Source organism: Muscardinus avellanarius, assembly GCF_963383645.1.
Source record: "Muscardinus avellanarius genome assembly, chromosome: 7".
Classification (NCBI taxonomy): Eukaryota; Metazoa; Chordata; class Mammalia; order Rodentia; family Gliridae; genus Muscardinus; species Muscardinus avellanarius.
Genome location: NC_137793.1, coordinates 36,264,408 through 36,288,862, shown reverse-complemented (window position 1 = coordinate 36,288,862; position 24,455 = coordinate 36,264,408). Strand labels below are relative to the sequence as shown.

At 35.6% G+C, this 24,455-nt stretch overlaps 1 protein-coding gene across 1 annotated transcript in view; it reads left to right on the top strand.

Moving 5' to 3' along the window:
• SLC12A2 (solute carrier family 12 member 2) overlaps nt 1–24,455 on the top strand; it is a gene marked incomplete at both ends in the record, with an annotated part of 110,634 nt that overhangs the window by 73,060 nt on the left and 13,119 nt on the right. Inside the window, 5 exons of the mRNA XM_080698927.1 lie at nt 3,985–4,096; nt 6,620–6,760; nt 14,077–14,183; nt 17,323–17,402; nt 22,609–22,734. Of these exons, the coding sequence (XP_080555053.1) occupies nt 3,985–4,096; nt 6,620–6,760; nt 14,077–14,183; nt 17,323–17,402; nt 22,609–22,734 (566 nt within the window). The remainder of the gene's footprint in view (nt 1–3,984; nt 4,097–6,619; nt 6,761–14,076; nt 14,184–17,322; nt 17,403–22,608; nt 22,735–24,455) is intronic.

The following is a 24,455-nucleotide window of genomic DNA, read 5'->3' as shown; positions in this document are numbered from 1 at the left end:
TCCTGGAAGCCCTTCTACCTCCAGGCTACACTCAGGCCTATTTTATACTTTTTTATTTAGAAACGGTCTCCTAAGCCAGCGCGGCTGGCTTTGAACCTGCGCGACCCTCCTGTCTCCGCCTCCCAAGCGCGGGGATCACAAGCGAGCCCACCACGCCCGGCCGCCTTTTTATCTTCTATGTTGGAACAGGCACGAGGTTGCTGAGGATCTCCCTGAACTTATGGCCTCAAGCCTGATCCTCCTGTTTTAGCCTTCCAAGTACTGGAGTTACATAGACATGACCATGCCCGATGGCAGCTTTTATTTTTATCCCTTAAGCTAATAATTCTTTCTGGCTTAGCAGTCTTTTTTTTTTTTTGTGGTACTGGGGTTCCTGGAAGCCCTTCTACCTCTGGGCTATACCCCCAGACCTATTTTATATTTTTTTTATTTGGAAACAGTGTCTCTTAAGCCAGCACAGCTGGCTTCGAACCTGCGCGATCCTCCTGTCTCCACCTCCCAAGCGCGGGGATTACAAGCGTGTGCCACCACGCCCGGCAACAGTCTTTGTCTTTTTTTTTTTTTTTTAAATAGGTGATTTATTCTCTTTTATTTTTATACTTTTATTGGTGCATGGTAGTAATCCCAGTACTTGGAAGGCTGAGACAGGAAGGATCACAGGCTCTTTATATTACTGTAAACTACATCATATTGTAGTTTATAGTAATAGTGAAATACATGCACAGAGTACTTGGTGTGAGCTTTCCTCTGGCTCCTTCCCTCCTCCTCTCTTCCCCATATAAGATATAGATATAGGCATTGGTCTTCTCACATATATACATAATATCAGTGGGAGTGTTTTCTTCATTAATTCTTGCTCTCCCCTTTTCTTACCCAGACCACCTCCCTCTCTCTGCTGGAGTTTCTCCTTCGTTATCTAAAATTCCTCTTATATCCCCCTTACTCTCTCGCTTCTGCATATGAGAGAAAATACATGACCCTTTTATAAACTTTCTGTGACTGGCTAATTTTAGTTAATATAATGTTCTCCAGCTCTACCCATTTTCCTGCAGATGACATAACTGAAATCAGAGTATGATAGTAATACGTGCATATCCATGTTTATAGCCAGCACAATGATAATAGCCAAATTGTGGAATCAGCCCAAGTGTCCATCAACAGATGAATGGATTATAAATTTATGGATGTACACTCAGTGAAATTCTACACAGCAATAAAGAACAAAATTTACTTTCTACTTATCATTATCTTAGCCCTCACTAGACTTGGCAAAATATTGTTTTCCTTCACCTTGTAGTTAATATTTCTTTCAAGTTTCTTTCTCATTGTTTCCTGTTTCTTTAATTTGGGTTTCTTTAACAAGAAAGCTTTATATTGGTGAGTGAGTTTTTCAGTTAAAGCTCTTCGTGTAGATTAACAATCTTTCTTATTTTTTGAGGAATTGAATTTATTTTAGAGGCTTTCTTTTTAATCTGATTAGAAATTCCAAAAATGGATCTTTTAATTCTTTTGCTTATCCATAAAGTCCTTGCTACCAGAGTTCTGAAAATCAAGTGGGAAAGAGATTTTGTGGAAGTCTCAGGGTTCAGTATATAAATGTTCTAACTATTTAAAATAATTTACTTCTGCTGGGTATGGTGGCACATGTCTGTAATTCCAGAAGTTGGGAGGCTGAGATTGGAGTTTGGCAGGTTTGAGCCTAGACTTAGCAATTTGGCAAGATTCTTTGCAAGTTAGGGAGATGCTGTTTCAAAATAAAAATAAAAAGGAAGCCTGGCGTGGTGGTGCAAGGTAGTAATCCCAGTACTTGGAAGGCTGAGACAGGAAGGATCACAGGTTCTCAGCCAGCCTAAGCTCCTTAGGCCCTCTGCAATTTAGTGAAGTCCTGTTTCAAAATAAAGAATAAAAAATAGGCCTGGGAGTATAGCTCGGAGTTAGAATTCCCCTGGGTTCAATCCCTAGTACCACATAAATAAATAAATACATAAATAAACAAAAGGCCTAGGGAGTATAGAAATTAAAGTCAAGGCATATGTCAGCTCTGCCATTGTTACTCAGTAATCTGTAATACCTTTTGTATTATACTTTTTTTTTGGGAGGGGGGCTGGGGATGGAACCCGGGGGCATTATCCCTCTGAGCTACACCCAGCCCTATTTTTTATTTTTTATTTTGAAACTAGGTCTCACTAAGTTACAGAGGGTCTCACTAAGTAGCTGAGGCTGTCTGCGAACCCAAGATTCTCCTGTCTTCTCAGCCACCCAAGTACTGGGATTATAAGCATGCGCCACCACACCCACTTCTATTATACTTTTTTTATAGTGCTAAAACTGTAGCAAATTATGCCTTTGTAGTTTATTTACTAGTTAGCAAAGCTAGGGACATGTTAACTTTCCACAGTAATAGGTTATGTTATTTAGGGTACATATGTTCAATTGCCTTAATGAAAGACTGAAAAATACAGTAAAGACATATTGGTGTCCAGTGATTATCCTGAGGGGGATGGATGGTACAAGGCAAATTAGGCACATTTGCTGCATTTGGTCATGTGGGACCCATATTCCTTCCATCTTATCCATCTGCCATTCCCTAAAAAGTGTTTTGATTCATGTAGTTGAGTCATTGTCCACACCTGTTATAGCTGACAAGAAAGGGAAAGGAAATACAGGAGAACGGCTTCTTTTTTAAAGGACATGACTTGGAAATGGGCACATCATATGAGCTGGAGGGTGTCACAGAACCATGGCTGTCTGCCTTGGAAGGTGAGGATCTCTGCAGTCTGCCAAGAGGAGAGGAGTGGCAGTGGAGAGGCAGTGAGTCTGGGCCAGAGCACACCATGTCTTGTTGATTGCTCCAAAGCAGTTTTCCCCCATGCAACTGAGTTGTAGCTAGTTTGCTAAAATTCTAAAGTATTTTTAAAAATCTTTATCCAGATTATCATGCTTATTTTAGGAACTACTTAATAGTAATAGTTGATCGAATGTTTAAATTTAGAAATTTTATTCTATTTGCTTTCTATTAAAGTTTATTTTGATTATCAAGATTTTGGTTTTAGAGAATTTTTGCTAACTCCTCTGGCTTATAAAATGGACACATGAATATTTTTCCATAAAATAGGATTCATTTCAGCTTACAGTCAAAGAAAATCAATTATTAGCACTGTGAAAGTCATACCACAGTCTTAGGTATGGAAAGGCAATAGTTTTGGCCTTTACAGTATAATTAATTAGAATAAGCAAGTTTTAGTTAAAAAAAGAACTTAGTTCAGATTGCCATAGGTGATTTTATTTCCATGACATTATTCATTAAAATTAAGTAATTTGTAATTCCAGCCTTTGGGAGGCTGAGACAGGAGGGTCACAGTTTCCGTACAGCCTCAGCTACTTAGTGAAGCCCTTGGTAATTCAGTGAGACTATTTAAAAAAAAAAAAAAAAGAATAAAAAATAGGGCTGGGGATGTAGCTCAAAGGTAGAATACCCCCTGGGTTCTATTTCCAGTACCATAAAAGGGGGGGGGGGCTCTCAGCTAGCATAATGGCCCAGGTTTGTAATCCTGATACTTGGGAGGCTGACTGGAGGATTGCAGGTTCAAAGCTATTCTTGGCAACCTAGCAAGGCTCTCAGCAACCTAGTGATACCCTGTTTCCAAATAAGAAAATTGGTCTGAAGGTGTAGCTTGGAGGTAGAATGCCCCCTGGGTTCAATCCCCAGTACCACCAAAAAAAAAAAAAAAAAAAAAAACATTTGGTATGATGTTTGTTTCAAGGTTTTGCTTTTGCATTTCTCATGTACCAAAGAGGTCTGAAAAAAAAGCCATCTTCTATGAGAAACCTGGGGTCTGTGTTTTCAAGAGCAACTGTAAAGAAGGTTCTTGTGGAATACTTTATTCTTAGAGAAACATCTTAAAAAATCACGTTCTAAATCATGTTCTTATTGCACAAAACAAGCTTCTCTAACTTTGTTTTTTTTTTTTTATCTTAAATTAGGCCACAGTGTCTTGTTATGACAGGTTCTCCAAACTCACGCCCAGCTTTGCTTCATCTTGTTCACGATTTCACGAAAAATGTTGGTTTGATGATCTGTGGCCATGTGCATATGGTAAGAGTCATTTTTTAACTCTCTATATTTTGTCTATATTGGAAATAATTTGACAAGTAATTTTTTTTTTAGGTAGTTGTTTTTCTTAAAATATTTTTACTTCAGCCGGGTGTGATGGCACACATTTTTATTTCCAGTACTTGGGAGACTGAAACAAGAGGATCGCAGGTTCACAGCCAGTTTCAGTCTCAGCTATTTAGTGGGGCCTTCCACAACTTAGTGAGACCTTCTTTCAAAAGAAAGAATTTAAAAAATAAGGCTGGAGGTGTAGCTCAAAGGTAGAATGTTCCCGAATTCAATCCCCATATGTATGTATATATTGTATAATGTATATTTTGCCTCAACTCAAAATAGTATTTTAGAAAGAATTTTGACATTTTGAACCTTCATTGTGCAAAACACAATTAAGAAAATAACATTTATTTATTTTTGTGTGGTACTGGGGATTGAACTCAGGGGCATTCTACCTCTGAACTATACCCCAGCCTTGTTTTATTATTTATTTAGAAACAGAGTTCCACTAAGTTGCTGAAGGTCTCACTAATTTGCTGAGGATGCCCTTGAACCTGTGATCCTTCTGTCTCACCCTCCCAAGTATTGGGATTTTAGGTGTGTGTCCTCATGCCCGGTGAAAATCATTTTAAGTAGCAGTAAATTTTTTTTTTTTTTTTTTGGTACTGGGGTTCCTGGAAGTCCTTTTACCTCCGGGCTACACTCCCAGACCTATTTTTATACTTTTTTACTTGGAAACAGGGTCTCTTAAGCCAGCACGGCTGGCTTCCAACCTGCGCGATCCTCCTGTCTCGCCTCCCAAGCGCGGGGATTACAAGCGTGCGCCACCACGCCCGGCAAGTAGCAATACATTTTTATCCAAACATACTTTCTGGGTTTTGGCATCTTCGATATTGAGAACAGTCACTGGATGATGGTTCACTTACTCTGCATAAGAAACTGGAATATTATCTGCAGAGCTTTCCTCCAAGTCGGGTTGTTCACCTTATTTGGTGCTGGATGGCAAGCCACCAACTCTGTTTATGTGCGCACACGTTTTTGTGTGCCTCACTTGGAGCATAGAGTCTTCTAGTTGTCTCCAAGCTAGTGGACTCAAGTCAGAGACTTGAACACAAGACCCTGCAAATGAGGCAGTTTCTCTATCAGGAAAAACAAATTATATATACATATAAATTTTTTCCTTATTCAGTGTGTATATGCCTGAACATATTTTCAGATTTTTGCTTTATATATTTGTGCATAACACATTTTATGTGTTGTTTACAAGGAATTAAAATAGAACTTTGTATTAACCAAATGCATTTCCTTTCTTCTGTTTTGTCACTTTTTACCATATAGTTCACATTGATATTTTTTGCCTGCCTGCCTGCTTTCCTTCCTTCCTTCCTTCCTTCCCTGGGGATTGAGCCCAGGGACATTCTAATACCTCTTTTAATTTTTTTTTTAAATTTTGATACAGGATCTCACTAAATTGCTGAGGTTAGCCTCTAACCTGTGATCCTCCTATCTCAGCCTCCTAAGTACTAGGATTACAGGTATGCGCCACCATGCCCAACTTCACTTTTGTTTTTCAATTATATTCTGTAGTTACTAAACTTGGATATTTAAGCCAAACAAATAAGAAAACTTTCTGTAGAAAAATGAAAGACTCTGATTGTACTCTAATCTTTTCTCTATTTTTGATAATTTATGGCTGGTCTTATTAAGGTTGATATGGTTGTTTTTTTTTTTTTTTTTTTGTGGTACTGGGGTTCCTGGAAGCCCTTCTACCTCCAGGCTACACTCCCAGACATATTTTATACTTTTTTTTTATATTTGGAAACAGGGTTTCCTAAGCCAGCGCATGCGGCTGGCTTCGAACCTATGCAATCCTCCTGTCTCCGCCTCCCATGCGCGGGGATAAACGTGCACCACCATGCCTGGCCAAGGTCAATATGTTTAAGTCTGTATTTTCTTTCTTTGTAGCTGGTCTTATTAAGGTTGATATGTTTTGAATCTTGTTTTCTTTCTCTTTCTGCCTTCTACTGACATCTCTTATGCCTTAAATATTCTATCAACTCTTATTTTTTTTTGTAATTTTAAGTATTAGGAAGTATTCAGTGACATAAAATGAAATGCTTTTATTACATGTTCCCATAGCAACACTTAATGTGTCTCAAACCAGTATAATAGAGTAGGTTTTTTGTTTTGTTTTGTTTTGTTTTTTGTTTTGTTTTTTGTTTTTTTTTTTTGTTTTCTTTTGTTTTGTTTTTGGTTGTACTGGGGATTGAATCCAGGGGCCTTCTACCTCCAGGCTACACTCCCAGACCTATTTTATATTTGACTTGGAAACAGGGTCTCTTAAGCCAGCTGAGGCTGGCTTCAAACCTGCGTGATCCTCTTGACTCAGCCTCCCAAGTGCAGGGATTACAAGTGTGCGCCACCACGTCCAGCTATAGAGTAGCTTTTATAAATAAGAAATTGATTACTTTTCAGTGAAAGATAACTGTTCATATTTTTATTTATTCAAAGGGCCCTCGAAGACAAGCCATGAAAGAGATGTCCATTGATCAAGCAAAGTATCAACGCTGGCTTATTAAAAACAAAATGAAGGCTTTTTATGCTCCAGTACATGCAGACGACTTGAGAGAAGGCGCTCAGTACTTGATGCAGGTAAAGCCATCTGTCCTTCAAATGCCTGCATTTTAGATTTGTATAAACTTGCTAAAACTTTCTCATTCCAAATTTCATTCATTAATACAAATGGTAACTCTTTTTTAGATATCTTTATTATAGTAGATTATTACGGTTTGTATTATTTTTGAGCTAAAAGAGACTAGAAATTCTTTGATGACAGCAGAGAATCTTTATGAAAATTAGTTTGTTCCTCTTGTGTATTTCCCATCTACTCTATGCTGCTCTTTGCTGGTTTCTGTAAGAATGTTAAGTAATACAGATATTATTAATTGTTAAATATCCTAGTGTCTTACTTTTCACTGTTTGCTAGTACTAGACTTTGATTTCTGTTCCAGTTTTGTGTATAGTTTAGTAGCTAGAATAGAAGATTTGGAATCAGTCTACGTTTAATTGCTAGCTCTGCCACTTCCTTTTGGTGGATTTTGGACTGAGCCAGTTATTGAACTTCTCTGAAAATCAGTTCTTTTCATCCTAAAAAGTTTTAGGGGAGAAATAAATGAGTTTTGATAGTGTTCACCAACTCTTTTTCACAGGAATCCTTTTCTTCAAAAAAGAAAATACCAGCTTAACCATAAGTTTTCTGAGCTAACTATAATTTTACAGCTAATTTGTTCAAGTAGAGACCAGCTGGAGGTGTGTTGTCCTCTGAGACCTTTCTGTTGTGTGTTCTGTAGAACTTAGTTAAGAATAGTCAAGCTGGCGTGGTGGTGCACAATTATAATCCCCGCACTTGGGAGGCTGAAACGGGAGGATCGCGCTGGTTCAAAGCCAGCTTTGCTGGCCTAAGAGACCCTGTTTCCAAATAAAAATATAAAATAGGTCTAGGAGTGAAGCCCGGAGGTAGAAAGGTTTCCAGGAACCCCAGTACCACCAAAAAAAAAAAAAAAAAAAAAAGAAGAAGAAGAAAAGAAAGAAAGAAAGAAAGAAAGAAAAGATTAGTGAAGACAGTCTTCAGGAAGAATAGGCCAACAGAAGGGACATTGAAGGATGGACTGAATGGACTGGCAAGCCTTGCATGGTGATGCACACTTGAATCCCAGTATTTGAAAGGCTGAGACAAAAGGATCGCAGGTTTGAGGCCTGCTTCAGCTACTTAGTGAAACTCTGTTTTCAAAATCAAGGATAAAAAGCAAGGCTGGGGGTGTACCTTGGGGGTAGAATGCCCCTGGGTTCCATCCCTAGTACCCCCCCTCTCTCCAAAAAAAAGGGAAAAGGTTGAACTGGTAAAATTGATTATATATGTTAAAAAAAATTTGATCCAGTGGTTGTGGTGGCACACACCTGTAATTCCAGCATATGGTGGGAGGCTAAGACAGGATGATGGCAGGTATGGAGCCAGCCTCAGTAACCTAGCCAGGCCCTTGCAACTTAATGAGTCCCTGTTTTGAAATTTTAAAAAGCAGGGGAGGGCTGGGATGTAGCTGAGAGGAGGAATGCCCCCGGGTTTAAACCTCAGTACCATCAGTACCATAGACCCTAAAAGAAGTAACAAAAATAATTTCTAGATATCTAAAACAATTATTACTTATGGGAGCATTTTTAATGAAACTTGAATATGAAGAATAGATTAATAATTTTTTACTTAAGTTTGAAACTTTGAACATCTAATGACATGAAAAATAAAAAAAAGCAACAAAGGAAGATATAATCCTAACATGTAACCAACAGAAGGATAATCCAGAGTGTATAAAGAAATCATTAAAAAAGCAAGATATAAGTAGAAGAGGAAAGCTAAATGACAGAAGTATATAAAAATTAAGCCAACAACACAGCAAACATATCTGCCAAGATGAAATTCTAGAAATGGTAAAAGCAATCAGAAATCTTAGAACTGCTGTGTTAATTTAGATTGTAAAACCACTTTCAGACAGCAACTTTGCAATTTCAAAGAGTGAATATTCTAGGACTTTTTTAAAGATATTTTTATTGGTGCCTTACAGTCTCATATCACATCTAGCCCCTACAACAAAACAGAATTCACTTTTAAAGACTCTTGTTATCAGTAGCTTGCTTAAAGAAACCTCAGGCAGGGAGACATTTGCATAGCTAACTTCATTTGTATATTTGGATTTTCCTTTTTCCTTTTTTTTTTTAAAGACAATAATCACCTGTTTGTCAACCAAATTAAATACCTTTATTCTAAATAGAAAAATGACATGTTCTAAGTGAAAATTCTAGATTATACCATGATGGGCCCCTTAAATGAAATGAGTCTAATTTAGGATTTCGATGTAGACTTCTTTTTTTTTTCTTGGAGAAAATTTGTCTAGAATTATTTTGTATAGTGAGATGCTGGGTGTTCTTGACACTTCTTCATCAGCTACGTGTTGAAACAGTGATTTTTTTTTTTTTCTTCTTGGTACTGGGTATTGAACCCCACGGGCATTATCTCCAAGGTATATTAATTTAAAATTTCTAATAAAAATTTTGAAATACATTGATATTCATACTCTATAGCCTGGATGTTGGTATATATGGTACAATGAAATATTAACTAGTGACAAATTGAGACCATTATTATTGAACTTTTAAAAATGAACTATCGAGATGTATCTAAAACTTATATTTGTATTGGTACACTGTAGTTTCACATAATAATGTGGATCATATTGACAATAGCATACATTCACACAGTACTTGGAACCCTCCTCTCTGCCTACGCCCCCCTCTACACACACACTTCCCCTCCCCGCCAACAAGTGTCCAGGTTAACCACGCTACATTCACACTTATACACATATTCAAATATAGCTCCTTCATTAATACCCTCAGCCTTCTTCCTCTCCTACCCTTCCTTTCTAGCTTTGCTGAGGTTTCACCTCCATTATCTGGTATCTCTAATACTCCCTAGTTTGAGCATATTAGAAAACACATATGTTATGCCGGGCATGGTGGCGCACGCTTGTAATCCCCGAGCTTGGGAGGCAGAGACAGAAGGATCGCGCAGGTTCGAAGTCAGCCGCGCTGGCGTAAGAGACCCTGTTTCAAAAATATATAATAGGTCTGGGAGTGTAGCCTGGAGGTAGAAGGGCTTTTACGAACCCTGCACCACCAAAAAAAAAAAAAAACACATATGCTCCTTCTCTTTCTGTCCTTGGTTGTTCTCAACATAATATGCTCCAGGTCTTTCTATCTTCTTGCGAATGACATGATTTTATTCTTCTTTATTACTGAGTAGAATTCCATTGTGTGTATTTCCCATAATTTTGCAATCCATTCATCTGTTGACAGAAACCTAGATTGGTTCCATATTTTAGCTATTACAAATTGTGCTGCTATGAATATGGGTGTGCTTATGTTGCTGTAGTTCTCTGATTTCAACCCCTTAGGAAAGATACCCAGGAGTGGTATAGCTGGATCATATGGTGGATCCATTCCCAGTTTTCTAAGGAATCTCCACACTATACTGTAGAGCAATAGTAGTAAGAACAGTATGGTATTGGCACAACAGGTATACAGACCAATGGAACAGAATAGAAGATATAGAAACAAACTCACACACATACAGTCAATTGGTCTTTGACAGAGGGGCCAAACTTATATGCTGAAGCAAAGACAGCCTTTTCAACAAATAGTGCTGAGAGAGCTGGCTGTTCATTTGTAGAAAGATGGAACTGAATCTTTACCTCTCACCGTGCACAAGAATCAACTTGAAATGGATCAAAGACTTAGAAATTAGAAGAGAGACTGTGAAGCTGAAGCTTTTAGAGGAGGGCATAGGCTCAACACTCCAACATATAGGCACAGGTAGTAAGTTTCTCAACAAGACCTCCAAAGTACAGGAAATGAAAACAAGAATTAACAAGTGGGATGGCATCAAACTAAAACATATTTTTTTTAGTGAATTTTTTTTAAGAACTGAGGATGGATCCCAGAGATATTCTACCTCTGAGCAATACCTCCCCCGCACACACACTACTTTATTCTTTATTTTCAACAAGATCTCATTAAGTTACAGAGAGCCTCAGGAGGTTGCTGAGGCTGCCAGCCTGCAATCCTCCTGCCTCAGCCTCCTAAGTAGTGGAATTACAGGCATGTACCACCACACCTGGCTTTCAGTGATTTTTAAAGTAATACAGAACTCATACCAGAACTACATTTTAAGCAGGTAATAATATTTGAAGTTGTTTTTACTTCATAGTGAATGACAAAAATGAACCCACATTTTATTGGGGAAACAGTTCTTCCTGCTATAGTAAAAATGGTTGTAATGATACATAGAAAATTATAATAACAACCGAGACACATTTCTTGTTAGCAAATTCTGGTGGATTATACACAGAAAACATAGCTAAGGAGTTGAAGAACTAACATGGTGAGACTGTTTGGTTGAAGCTAGTAATGTTTGTAATAAGCTGCAGGTGATTATATATTTTTCTAAATCAGTTTTATTTATGGGATCCATGATGAACTGCTTTTCTGTCAACCACTAAAGAAATGTGTTCTAGAGAAATATATTTTTAGTAATACACTACTTCCTTAAAACATAAAATGTTTTATGGACACAAAACATTGCCTTCTACTCAGTAGCTGCTTTGATTAGAATTTATGAAGGATCTAAGGATGAAAGTGGTACATGTACAATTTCTTTATTCAACTAAGGAAAGTGATGCAATAATGACGTTGGAAGCAGAAGTGCAGAGTTAGACCACAGGACATTGTTGTGCAATTATAGGAAAAGCAAACTCTTTTGGAGTTGGAGTATAGCTGAGTATGTACCTACTATGTGAAAAGCCCTGAGCTCAGTCCTCAGCACCCCCAGTAAACACACCTTTTAATTGTATTGGAATTATGACAAGTTTGTGATCAGAAGGAAGGCGACCCTGGAAATATTTTGTACCATCAATGAATTTACTGGTTTTCAAGCTGGGTGTGGTGGCGCACACTTGTAATCCCAGCATTGGGAGGATAAGACCGGAGGAACTTGGTTCACAGACAGCCTCAGCTACTTAGTGTGGCCCTTTGCAACTCAGTGAGACCTAGTTTCGAAGTAAAGAATAAAAAATAGGGTAGAGGATGCAGCTCGGAGGTAGAATGCCTCTGGGTTCCATCCCCAGTAACACATACACACACACACACACACACACACACACACACACACACACAGTAGTAGTTACTGGTTTTCTTTGTTTAAAGAGTATCCAACCTAAAGATAATTTTTAGTTTTCCTTCATGCCTCATCTTTCCTGCACAGATGGTTTTTAATTTAAAACAACAAAAATGGATATTTTTATCTGTTCTTTCAAGGCGAAGTCTTTGTTTTTAGTATTGAGCATGAGAAACAATCTTATAGAACATTTTGAAGATGAATATAAGTAAGCTTTACCTAGTTTGAGGTATTTCTTCTGTTCTTTATTCATCCCAGGTACTTAGCATAGTGGTACATGGTCAGACTTTGACAAATATTTGAATTAATCATCTGCAAACAAAATGACTTGCACTCACTTAGAACATTCTGCAAACTTTAACTCAGAATGGATCATCATCATAATGGGAATTAAGACCACAGAATTCTTAGAAGAAAACAGATATAAAATCTTAATCACTTTGGATTTGGCATTGACTCTTGAGATAGGCCACCAAAAACATGACCTACAAAAGAAAATTAAACTAGACATCAAAATTAAAAAGTTTTGTGCAGCAGAAGACATTATAAAGAAAGTGAAAAAAACATACAAGAACCAGGAACAATTGGAATATCTAATAAGGGTTTAATATCCAGAATATATAAATAACTTTAAAAACAGTAACAGAAAACCAACAGAACAAAAATTGTCAATGAATGGAATCAGCATTTCTCACAAAAAGATACAAAAATAGCCAACAAGTAATAAGAATATGTTCAAGATCATTAGTCATTAGGGGAATGCAAACCACAGCCACAGTGAGATATCACTTCAGTCTACTAGTATAGGTATAATTAGAAACTAAAAAATACGTCTTACTGAGGATATGGAAAACAGAACCTGTAAATTGCTGATGTGAGTGTGAAATGAGATAGACATTGTGGGAAGCAATTTAATGATCCCTTTTAAGTTTAAAACTAAAAAGTTTTAAACTTAAAACTTTTTTAGCAGTTCTGTGACTTGGTATTTACCCCCAAATTAAAAGCAAAGCATCAGAGAGATATTTGTATGCCCGTGTTCACTGTAGCTTTATGCAGTGTCCAAAAGGGAGAAATGACCCATATTATCTATCATCAAATAAAGGGATAAATAGAATGTGAATATATAAAATGAAATATTACTCAGCTATAAAAAGCAATGACATTTTGCTCAATATGAATTAATTTGAAGACATTCTGATTCTGTTAGTGGAATAAGCTAGACACAAAAGGATAAATTCTACAGTTCAACACATAGAATAGGCAAATTAATAGAGACAAAAGCAGATTGTTACCTGGCGGATAACATTGGAGATATGTATATAAACTTATTTCAGAAAAGTATTGATACTTAATAATTAGTGGTTACAGAATTTCTACTTGGAGTAGTGAAAGTGTTTTAACAGTGATTTTGGTTGTACAGCATTGTGAATTTAATACCACTTGAAATAAATAAAATGGCACAAAAGTGGGGTTTTTTTGCAACAATAAAAATGTTTTGAAGCCCAAGAAGCATAACTGTTTACCCAATCTTAGGACTAGAATATTGTAGTGTGCTTTCAAATCTTAAAAAAGAAAACATTTTGCTGGAGTTCCAGGCAAATTTGTTTTAGTGTATTGAATTGCAACTCCGGATGAAGTTGCAGAAACAATTGATGGAACAGTTGAGGAAGGGAACTTCATCAGAAACTTTTGCATGATTGATAGAATTCAAATTTTAGTTTTGTTGTGATTCAGAATTTTAACTATTTGGACTTAAGTATATAACTGAGAATACAACTGCTCAATTTAAAAAAGATTAAATATATATAATGTTTCTTTTGGTGAAAAAATGAAAAATTTTAAATCATAAAAATACAAAAACATACATTTAGAACTTAATGGGCATTTCACTTTAACTTCTTTTTTGTATACATTTAGTCATAAGTAATATGTGGTCATTGTATATGTAATTTATAAGCAATATCCATGTATTGGGTGCTGAAGAATATTTGGCTGTGCAATACATAGAGGCTGTCAATCAAGATTTTCATCTCTTTAGAAAGTTTTCAAGGGCTGTGTCATGTATTTCCTTCTCTATGAACTACATTATGATGTAAGAATATACTGCATCAACAAGTCTTTAAAAATAAAGTAAGAACCATTATGTTGAACATTATATATCTGAAATTCTCCTTATATGTTTTAGGCTGCTGGTCTTGGTCGTATGAAACCAAACACACTTGTCCTTGGATTTAAGAAAGATTGGTTGCAAGCAGATATGAGGGATGTGGATATGTATATAAACTTATTTCAGTAAGTATCTTTAGTAACTTAGTTGGTTCAGAAAATGTTAATTTTGAAAGTTTTGAACCTAGCTTCTCATTTGTATCTTCCCATAGAAGCGTAAGAATAAAAAAGTATCACACAAGGTATCTTGGTTTTAAAATTGGTGCTCTATTAACAATATTTTGATTTATGTTTCTTTTTATATAGAACAATAGAGACATACACATATGCATATATATGTATCTGTGTAAACACACACACACACACACACACACACGCAGACACAGGAATAAGTGTGTGGACTCTCTGGCTTTGCATTTCTGATCCTTTACAGCTCTTGCTGAACAGAGTTCCCATATGTCAGACCCCTCACCTCCTAAGCTGTCATTATGATGGAATAACACTTCAGCACTATATCAGCCTCAGAGCTCTTAAGTTTTATTTCCCTCTAGTATTGATTTTGTAGTCAGTCATTTATTTGGTTCATCTATTAAGTTATTTGTTTTTATTAAATGTATTTACATGTTTACTTTTTCTCCCTCCTTGAAGTGTGGTTCTGAGTTTACTATTCAATTTTCAACAGTAGTTTAAATGATCTCTTTGTTACAGCTTAGTTTTGTTTTACATCACTGTAACTTCCCTCTTAATGAGTTACGTAATGGTTTCTTTTTCTTGTTATTTTGTCTCTGAGTTAATAGATTTTTTTGTATATTTGTCTTTGATCTACTACCAGTACTTTTGGAATTGAGTATTTAATAAAAGGCATAAGATTTATTTTTCTTCTTGCCAGATTTACTACTTAAATTTTGAAAAGTACTTCTTTTTTCTTAATCTGCTACATTTGCGTAACATATCCGTTTATCTTGTACACACAAGTATAAGCATTCCACCTTGAAGGAAGAGTAGGTTTCTTGCCATGGTCACAATGAAATAGAACTATTTTCTCCTTCTTGTAAAGTATTTCTTTATATATGAGTAACTATCTTGTAAAGTATTTCTTTATATATGAGTAACTATCCTAAAAAATAAAAAAGAAAGAAAAGCATTGTATTTAGCAAGATAACTCTAAGATTAAATTCAATTTCTGTTTCTTCTATGAATTTTTATCTGGTTACTTTTACACCCACCCTCTCCAGGTACTGGGAATTGAACCCAGGGTGAGCATTTACCTCCAAGCTACATTTCCAACCCTATATTTTATTCTTAATTTTGAAACAGAGTCTCACAAAGTTGCAGAGAGCTAAGTAGCTAAGGCTTGTCAAACCTCCAGTCCAGACCTCCCAAGTACTGGGATTTGCAAGCATTGTACCACCATTACAAGCATTGCACCACCCTTATTTTACTGTAGTTATCACCTTTACCGGAATTCCTGTTGCATCTATAGATCAATAAGAATATTTACTTCTCTTACATATGTTATCTTTATTTTCATAACTGCATTTGAAAAATTCTTAAGTTTCAAAATATCTAGATTTTATACTCTACTTTTTGAAAAGTCACTTGATAGGAAATAAACCAAGTGATGTGTGCATGTATGGATGTATTTCTTTGAATCTCACTATGATGTATAATTACAATGCATCAAAAGTTTATTTAAAAGGGAATGTAATTGGGCTTTCATCTGAAACCCAATTATATCTTAAAAATAATCTTATGTACATTAAATGACATCCATGTGAATAAAAAAGCTCCACAAGCAACGTGTAAAAAAATCTCTTTATATTGATTAGTAATATAAATAAAGTTTCTCAACTATTAACAGTTTGTGTGTGTGTGTGGTTCTGAGGATGGAACCCAGGGGCATTCCACCTCCGAGCTACATCTCTAGCCCTCGTTTTTATTCTTGTATTTTGAAACAGGATCTCACTGAGTTGCAAAGGGCCTCACTTAAGTAGGTGAGCATGTCCACAAACTGAGATCCTCCTGTCTCAGCCTCCCATGTTAAATTCTTTTATAAGTATAATTTCATCACTACTTTTTTTTTTTTTTTAAGTACTGGGGAATTAAACCAAGGTGGTTGTACTTCTAAACTACACTCCCAGACCACATTTTGTGTTTTTTGCTTTTTTTTTTTTAAACTAGGGTCTCACTGAGTTGCTGAGGCTACCGTCTAACCTTCAACCTCTTGTGCCATCCTCTCACATGCTGAGGTTACAGGCATGCACCACCACTCCTGGTTTTTATAACTGCCTAGTTCTGTACTCTGTGTATATGAGGAGTAGAAAAGAAAACCAGTGGAAGGAAACAAAGAGTAAGTCCTATAAGTCATGAGCTGTATGTAGCCAGGAGCTATACTTTTTTTCTCTTGAGGCTCAAGGAATAATTAGAGTATAGAAAAAGTGACATTTTTACATTTTTCATACATCTGCCACATTATTATGGCTTCAGTTGCTTATAAGTGGGAGTACTGAAAGGTTATGTCTCTGACTCTGTAGGAATCATAGTGAATGCTCTGAAATTTGGCAGTAGTTGAAGGACAGGTAAAATAATGTTCTCTGAGTCTTAGAGTCATGGTCTTAGGTCACATGGGTTTTTGTGGCAGTTTTAAAGTGATGGAATGTTTATCTGGTGATATTTCCCCTAATGTCTATTTAATTACTTTGTATGATTAAGATGTGCTTTATTTTTTCTGTTAAAGGCATGTAACACATAACTACAGATCAATTTCTATAATTTATAGAAAAGTCATCTAGTGATTTTAATAATGCTTGGTTTTTTTTTTAAGGAATTGGTTTTGATTTGTTTGAGTTATTAACTATTTGTTAAATGCTTGTGGGATTTTTTTTGTAGTATTTAGTGGATCTCTCAAGATATGGTGAGAAAAAAAATAACATGTCAATTAAATTTCTATCTCCATTGAATCTCTTTTGATTTTAGTTAGTTCATTTTAGGAATGTTGCTAAATTGTCTCCTCATGCTTTAAATAAATAACAAAAGACCTTTTATAATTACATATGACACCCTAAACACATTTTTCCATATATCAGTAAGAGTATTAAAGTATTAGAATTTAACTTTTACTTTTTGTTAAATATAGCTATATATTTAAAACATATTAAAGAAAGCAAACATTTAAGGCTGATAATGATTTTAGAGATTATCTATGATTGACTTTATATTATGGAGAACATAAGCAGAAGTTTTTGTGATCCCTCCCCCCTTACAGTGATGCCTTTGACATACAGTATGGAGTAGTGGTAATCCGCCTAAAAGAAGGTCTGGATATATCTCATCTTCAAGGACAAGGTAATTACTGTTTGAAATAAATTTTTATGAAAGTTGTATATAATTCTCAAAAAATTAACTTTCATAACTACCATTTATTTTGTGTCACAGACTTCTTGTATGACATTTTAGGATGAGATCTGTTCGTTATACGCCAGTTTGTTTTTTCTTTAAATGATAGTAATTATTGGTGGAGAGAATAAAATTTAAATAATAAGCTTAAGCAAGCATTAGTTATGGTTTTAAACTGGCCAAGTTTGTAAAAGTACATAAGTAAATGTGAGGAAAATTTGTAAGTACTACTAAATCATATATTTTCATGTTTGTGTAAGTAATGTTTTATACATAGTCATTAATGGTGAAAAACAAGCTTTTTCAGAATGTTTCTTTTGTCTTTAGAAAAGACCTATTTAGAAAAAAAACTTATTTAAAAATATTTATAGGTAGAGCCGGGCGTGGTGGCACATGCTTGGGAGGCTGAGACAGGAGGATCACGCAGGTTCAAAGCCAGCCTCAGCTACTTAGTGAGGCTCTCCGTAACTTAGTGAGACCCTGTTTCCAAATAAAATATAAAAAAGGTCTGGGAGTATAGCCCGGAGATAGAAAGCCTCTGGGTTCCACCCCCCATTACCACAAAAAAAAAATATACATACACACACACACACACACACACACACACACACACACACACACACACACACACACGGGAAGTTGCAAAAAATAATGCAGAGAGAGAGGTTCTAGGAAATTCACATTGGGATAGTCCACACATTTTTCAGTTTATATGCTCTTAGGTATGTATGTACGATTGAGGTTTAGGGTACATGACTTAATACCTAGTAACTCTGCATATTTACAGTTCTTTGTCATTTGTTACTTTTTTGTGTAACCACCACCATAATCAAGGTAAAAACTATTCCATCTTCCCTTTATTCCCACTTTATAGCCCTTGCCACCTTGCCACACTCTTTTCATGACCCTCATTATTACTATGTAATTTTGTCATGTCAAAAATATTATATAAATAATAGAGACTATAACTTTTAAAACAGTTTAAAAGTGAATGTTAAAACCTAATTAAGGCATAATTGCCACTGTTGACGACTGTCTTAAAACTGGAACTTTCTGTTTTCTCTAAGAATTTTTTGATTGTACATTTTATGAGCTTAGGAAAATATGCATTTTCCCTTATATATAAACAGATTATCAGAATTAGTTAAGCTTAAATAGCCAAGATACATATAATGAACTATTGTCATCTGTTTATTTTAAACTGCTCCAATATTCTCTCCTTCCATTTAATTTTTTTAAATTTTTTTATTGGTGCACTGTATTCATTAATCATATTGGGATAAAACCTTGTGTAGATATACATGCACACATCGCCCAGTTAGCCCCTACCCATTCCCCACCCCATTTCCTCCCTATCCCTCCTTCCCATGCTTGGCTTAGTGGTTGACATCTAATATTATAGCAATTTATCCAAAATTAACAATGATAATCTCACCTAACAGATTCATCTGTCTGATATCAAACATTTGATCACTTAGAAATAACATTTCAGTATTTCTTTTTGCTTTCTTTCTTACCAGAGGGTTTTTTTTTTTAAGGTAAAACTATTAATACTTCTTTTTTTTTTTCTTCAGAAAAAGTCTATCCTAACATGAAATATGAACTCTAAATACCCAAAACAATCTCGAAAAAGAATAAAGCTAGAAGATGTACATTTTCTGATTTCAAACCTTATAGAGCTACACTAATTGAAACAGTGTAGTGCTGTTATAAAGGCAGATATATAAACCAGTGGAGTAAAATAAAAGCCTAGAAATAAATTCTTCCATATATGGTCAAGTTATTTTTGACAAAGTTTCCAAGAACATTTGGTGAAGGAAATAATAATCTTTTCACTAAATATTGTTGAAAAATAATAATTACATGAAAAATAAAAAGTTTGGACCCTTACCTAACACCATATACAAATGTTAACTCAAACTACATAAAAGATCTAAATGTAGATCTTAAGGCTATAAACTTTTAGAAGAAAACCTTGGTCATAACATTTCACAACATTGAAATTGGCAGTGATTTCTTGGATATGATTTTAAAGGGACAGGCAACAAAAGAATAAACAAACTTCCTAAAAAATAAAAAAATATTGTACATCCAAAGCCAATGTAAACACTGATAGAATGGGATAAAATATTTCCAAATGCTATATCTGAAGGTATATTAATATTCCAAATATAAATCCTAAAAATTAGCGACAATAAAATACAATTTAGAAATAGGTAAAAGATCTCCAAAGATTTTAACCTATAAACACATGAATATATTCTTCTTTGCTTAGTTGTCTGCTGGATGGAAAATCTTGTTTCTCTGGTTCTGGTGTGTATTACCTATTTCTTCTTTGTAGTTAATCTCTTTGGGTATTTTTTCTAGTGCTGGTTTTGAAGACATAAATTTCTTCAGTTTCTGTTTGTTATGGAAGCTTCTTATTTCCCCATCTAATTTGATAGATAGGTTTGCTGGGTAGGAAATGTTTGGCTGGAAGTTGTTTTCTTTCAGAGTTTGGAATATGTTACTCCAAGCCCTTCTGGTTTTCATGACTTGGTTTGGGAAGTCTGGAGTGATTCTAATTGGTTTGTCTCTGAATGTCACTTGGCCCTTTGTTTTTGTTGCCTTTAAGATTCTCTCCTTGACTTCCACATTGTTAATTTTGACAATTATGTGGCATGGGAATCCTCTTTTCTGGTCCTGTCTAAAGGGAGTTCTATAAGTTTCCGGGACCTGTGTATCAACCTCCTGCTCTGTGTTTGGAAAAATTTCTTCTATTATTTCTTTGAAGAGATTATTGATCCCTTTGGTTTTACCTTCTTTTCCCTCCTCTATTCCAATTATTCTTAGGTTAGCTCTCTTAAAATGGGCCCATATTTCTTCAATGTCAGATTCCTGCTGTTTGATTTTTTTTTCTAAGTTATAAATTATGCATTCGTTTTTGGAGTGATCCTCTTCTAGGAGCGAGATTCCATGTGATCTAATCGATTGTTTATACTTTGAATTGAGGCCTTTACCACAATGATTGCTTCCTTTATTTCTTTTAGACTCTCTCTAAATTCTTTTCGAAAGTTCTGTATTATTTCTACAGTTATATTCCTGATTTGATCTCCTGGAGATCTCTGTATTTCTGTGTTATCAGGTTCTGATATTATGGGGTTGTGGGCATTCATTGCTCTATTGTTCTTTCCCATGATTTCAGAATTTTGTGCCTTCCCTGGGTCACTACGACTTCACTTAAAGTGCTCAGTATCTCGAGTCTGTTGTAATCTCAGCCGCCACTACTCCTTTACTGGGTTGTATCTCAAAGTCTCATACCCAGGAAGTTAATCGAGGCTGCGTAAGACCGTGGGGGTGCCGGGCTGGGCGTTTTCCCACTGGGAGCTCAGACTAGGGTGTGGTATCTCTGCCATTGCTACTCCTTCACTGGGTTGGACTGTAAGATATCTGACCCAAGGAGATTATCAGAGCTACGCAAGTCCCTGGGAGTGCAGTACAGGGATTTCTCCTTTAGGGGCCGCATTTACACTCACAGTTATTGTGCGCGCAGATCTGGAGCTGTGGCGGGGCGCGGTGAAGTGAACTCACTGTCGCTGCTGGCAATATGGTGTTGCTGCCATGCCCTCGGCCGTGAGGCTGGCGTATTTCTTTTCTGGTTTTGAGCTCCGTTCTGAGTCCCTGAAAGGCGTGATGAGCTTGGCCACTGGGAGTTTTAGATGTTCATTGCGCTGAAAGAACTGCTGAATTACACCCGAATGACCCACAGCTGCTCACTTCAGCTCCTTGTTTACCTATCCTTTCTGGAGCCTGGTGCTGTGAGGGAAGATGGTGCCAGCGTGGCTCTGCTACCCCATTGTGGGCTTGATTTCTCATCTCTGGTTGTTCTTCTAGTCTTTTTTTTCTCTGTCCCTTGTGTTTACATTTTTTATTTCTCTGCTGATGGTGTTTTCTGGCTATGAAAAGTGCTGATTTTGTGGCAACAGATCAAGTTTTAGCAAGACTCGTAAACGCTGCTTTTCTTGGTTGCCATCTTCCCGGAAGTCCCCTCCATCCATTTAAGATTAGTGTCAAAAGAAATACTTGAGTTCTTTATCCATGTAAAAAAGAAGTATGGCTTCTTGAAAATGCATGTTCTTACTTTGTAATAGGCCTGGAAAAAATATTGTATTTCAGTTTTCTCTTGCTCAATACCTATAATTATGAAGAGACAATGAATAGTTTTCTCTTTCACTCAAAAGTATTGCAGTTTGCTGATGAATTACATAGTTTTATAATTTACCAAGGTTTAAATGTAGAGAGTTTGAAAAACTTCATGTATTATCATTATAAAATGTTTATAAAAGTCTTATTTGCCATTAAGATTTAGATTTATAAGAATATGATTCACATAGGAATTAAGAATAAAAGTGTTGGAACCAGGCCAGTCTCTTAGAATTCCCCCCTTTTCCCTCAGTTTTGTAGCAGGGGCAAATTTGGTGGCTACTAGGCCACGGTTTTCTTGTCTGTTTTAAAGATGAGCTACTTCATAGGGTTGTTGTAAAGATAAAGAGATAAGACCTAGAGCTCCAGACATAGTGCTGGCCAATGGACTTCAAAGAGTCTGGTGTTTTATAGTCGCACAATTAGTGATGAGGATTATGAGCAAATTATCAAGGTTATATTTGTCTTTATGATAAGTAGGAGTTAAATGTTCACTAACTCCTTGCCAAAAAATAAGTGAAACTGCTTTTAATATGAAGGAATGGTACTTTCACCATGAGTTTGTTAGAAAATACTCTTGACCTTTGGTCTTGGCTTCATAGTTTCAAGTAAAATTTTTAGAGATGTCTTCTGATGTGCATGTGAATATGTGTCACATTTTACATTTTTTATGTTTGAGAATAGGGTTCATTTCACATACTGCCTATTATTCTTTTGTCTTCCAGATTCAAATGTTATTTGAATTTCACTCCTTATTCTCTAGCATCTAATTCACATAACAACATAGTTGTCACTGAACTATTTAAATGAAGTCATTCAAACAGATTATCATAGTTGCTTATATAAGAAATTATTTATATTGAACCTACGTTTCATAATAAACTTGGCTTTAAATGTCACTTATTAAAACGTGATACTTTGAACAGTTAAAATATGATTTTAGATACTATTTTAAATGCTTTCATGTCTACAGAAGAACTATTGTCATCACAAGAGAAATCTCCTGGGGCCAAGGATGTGGTATTAAATGTGGAGTATAGTAAAAAGTTGGATGTAGATACTTCCAAACCATCTGGTGAAAAATCTGTTACACATAAAGGTAATTTTTGCTCAAATAAGAAATTTTATTAATGGTAATGTTTTAATTTGGGGGTGCGGGAGATGGAATTTATTATACATTGCACATTATAAAGTAGCCTGTTCTTAAATATAGCACCTTATTTCTACTTGATCAAATACAATTTATAGCCTACAAAATGGCTGTAAATCACTAGATATTTTAAGGGATTACAGTGAATTATAGAACAGAAGCCATGCCAATGGATTATTTGCCAACATAGACTAGTGTGTTTTTCTTTATATTTGATTTAAATAAAACATTTTAAACTTGAAGCATAGGTTAAATCTGAACTTTGAAGGAAGATGGTAATTTTAGAATAACAGATATCATGAGACTTCAAGAAAATTTTACCCACAACCTGTGTGTTCTGATTATGAAAAAGGAATAGGGATGACTTCCAAATCTTACTCTCCTTCCCTCACTCTCCTACCTCTGCTCAGTCTGGTATCTCCATCTGTCCTATTCCCAGCTGACACGCAATAAGAAAAAAAAATCGGCACTGTAAATCATCAAACCATAGCATACTTTTGATTTCTAAAATTATTGCCATTCTTTTTCTGAAGTTGATAACCTTGGACAAATCAAGTGTCTGCAGTTTATAGATTACTTGGAAGCATGAGTATTGTTTTTTGTTAATGTGGCTTGTTTGCTTAGAGTATTAGTAATTGCAAGTATAGTTGACATGTTCTCTTTCTGTTCTTTGCTTAGTTGATTATAATTGTTTTCTGCTTCAGAACTCCACAAATTGAACAATTCTTTTGTTCCTGTGTTTATTTTAGTTTATGGTATACATCTTTTCATTTTGTCCTATTTTTTCCTTTTTTGTCTATATCTCTTGACTAAAATAGATCTTATCTCTACCAAGTTTGTTAGATATTGAAGCATGGAGTTGTGTTGGGAGGGGCACACCTAGTATTTATCAAGCAGATGCTCTGTGCTCCCACATTTTAGTAGATGTTATCCATACATTAGTTTATTAACATGAGTCACAATCTCATAAAATTGCATTGTTATAGACTTAGGAAATTGATTCAGTACACCTTTCTGTTGTAAAAATCTACATGTGCCTTTTTAAAAAATATTTTTAAATGTCAAGATTTCCCTGACACTTCTGAGTGCTTTTAAATGAATCGGAATGTTCATCATTAAAGGCAGATACTTTGGAAGGCTAAGACAGGAGGATCACAGGTTTAAGGCCAGGCTCTACAAATGAGTGAGACCCTTTTTGCAAACAAACAAACAAACAAACAAACAAAAAAAACAGAGGTAGAATGCTCCTGGGTTCAATCCTCAGTACCCTCCGCATATAATACTATTAAGTATCTGCTTTTAAAATAACAGTAACATTTAATACTATAAAATTAAACATAATAGATTATTCTATTATATAAAATAGGAATCTATACCTAATATTAGCTTTATTTTGTGTTTACTTCCTGTTTGTCAGTTTCTAAATCATCATAAATACTTCAGAGACGTTGATACAATGTAAAAGTCTTCAGAATTGGAAACACTCTGGTGTAGTTACTAGTCACAGTTTTTGGTTCTGTCTGTCTTGGTTATTGAGGCATGAACATGCAAGGGGACAAAAAGAACACCCCTTGAATACTTGCTTTGTGCCCAACCCTGAGCACATTGCTTCAGTGTTTACATATAACAACCTTGAGAGGTGGGTACTGCTAACTTTCTACAAACAGGAA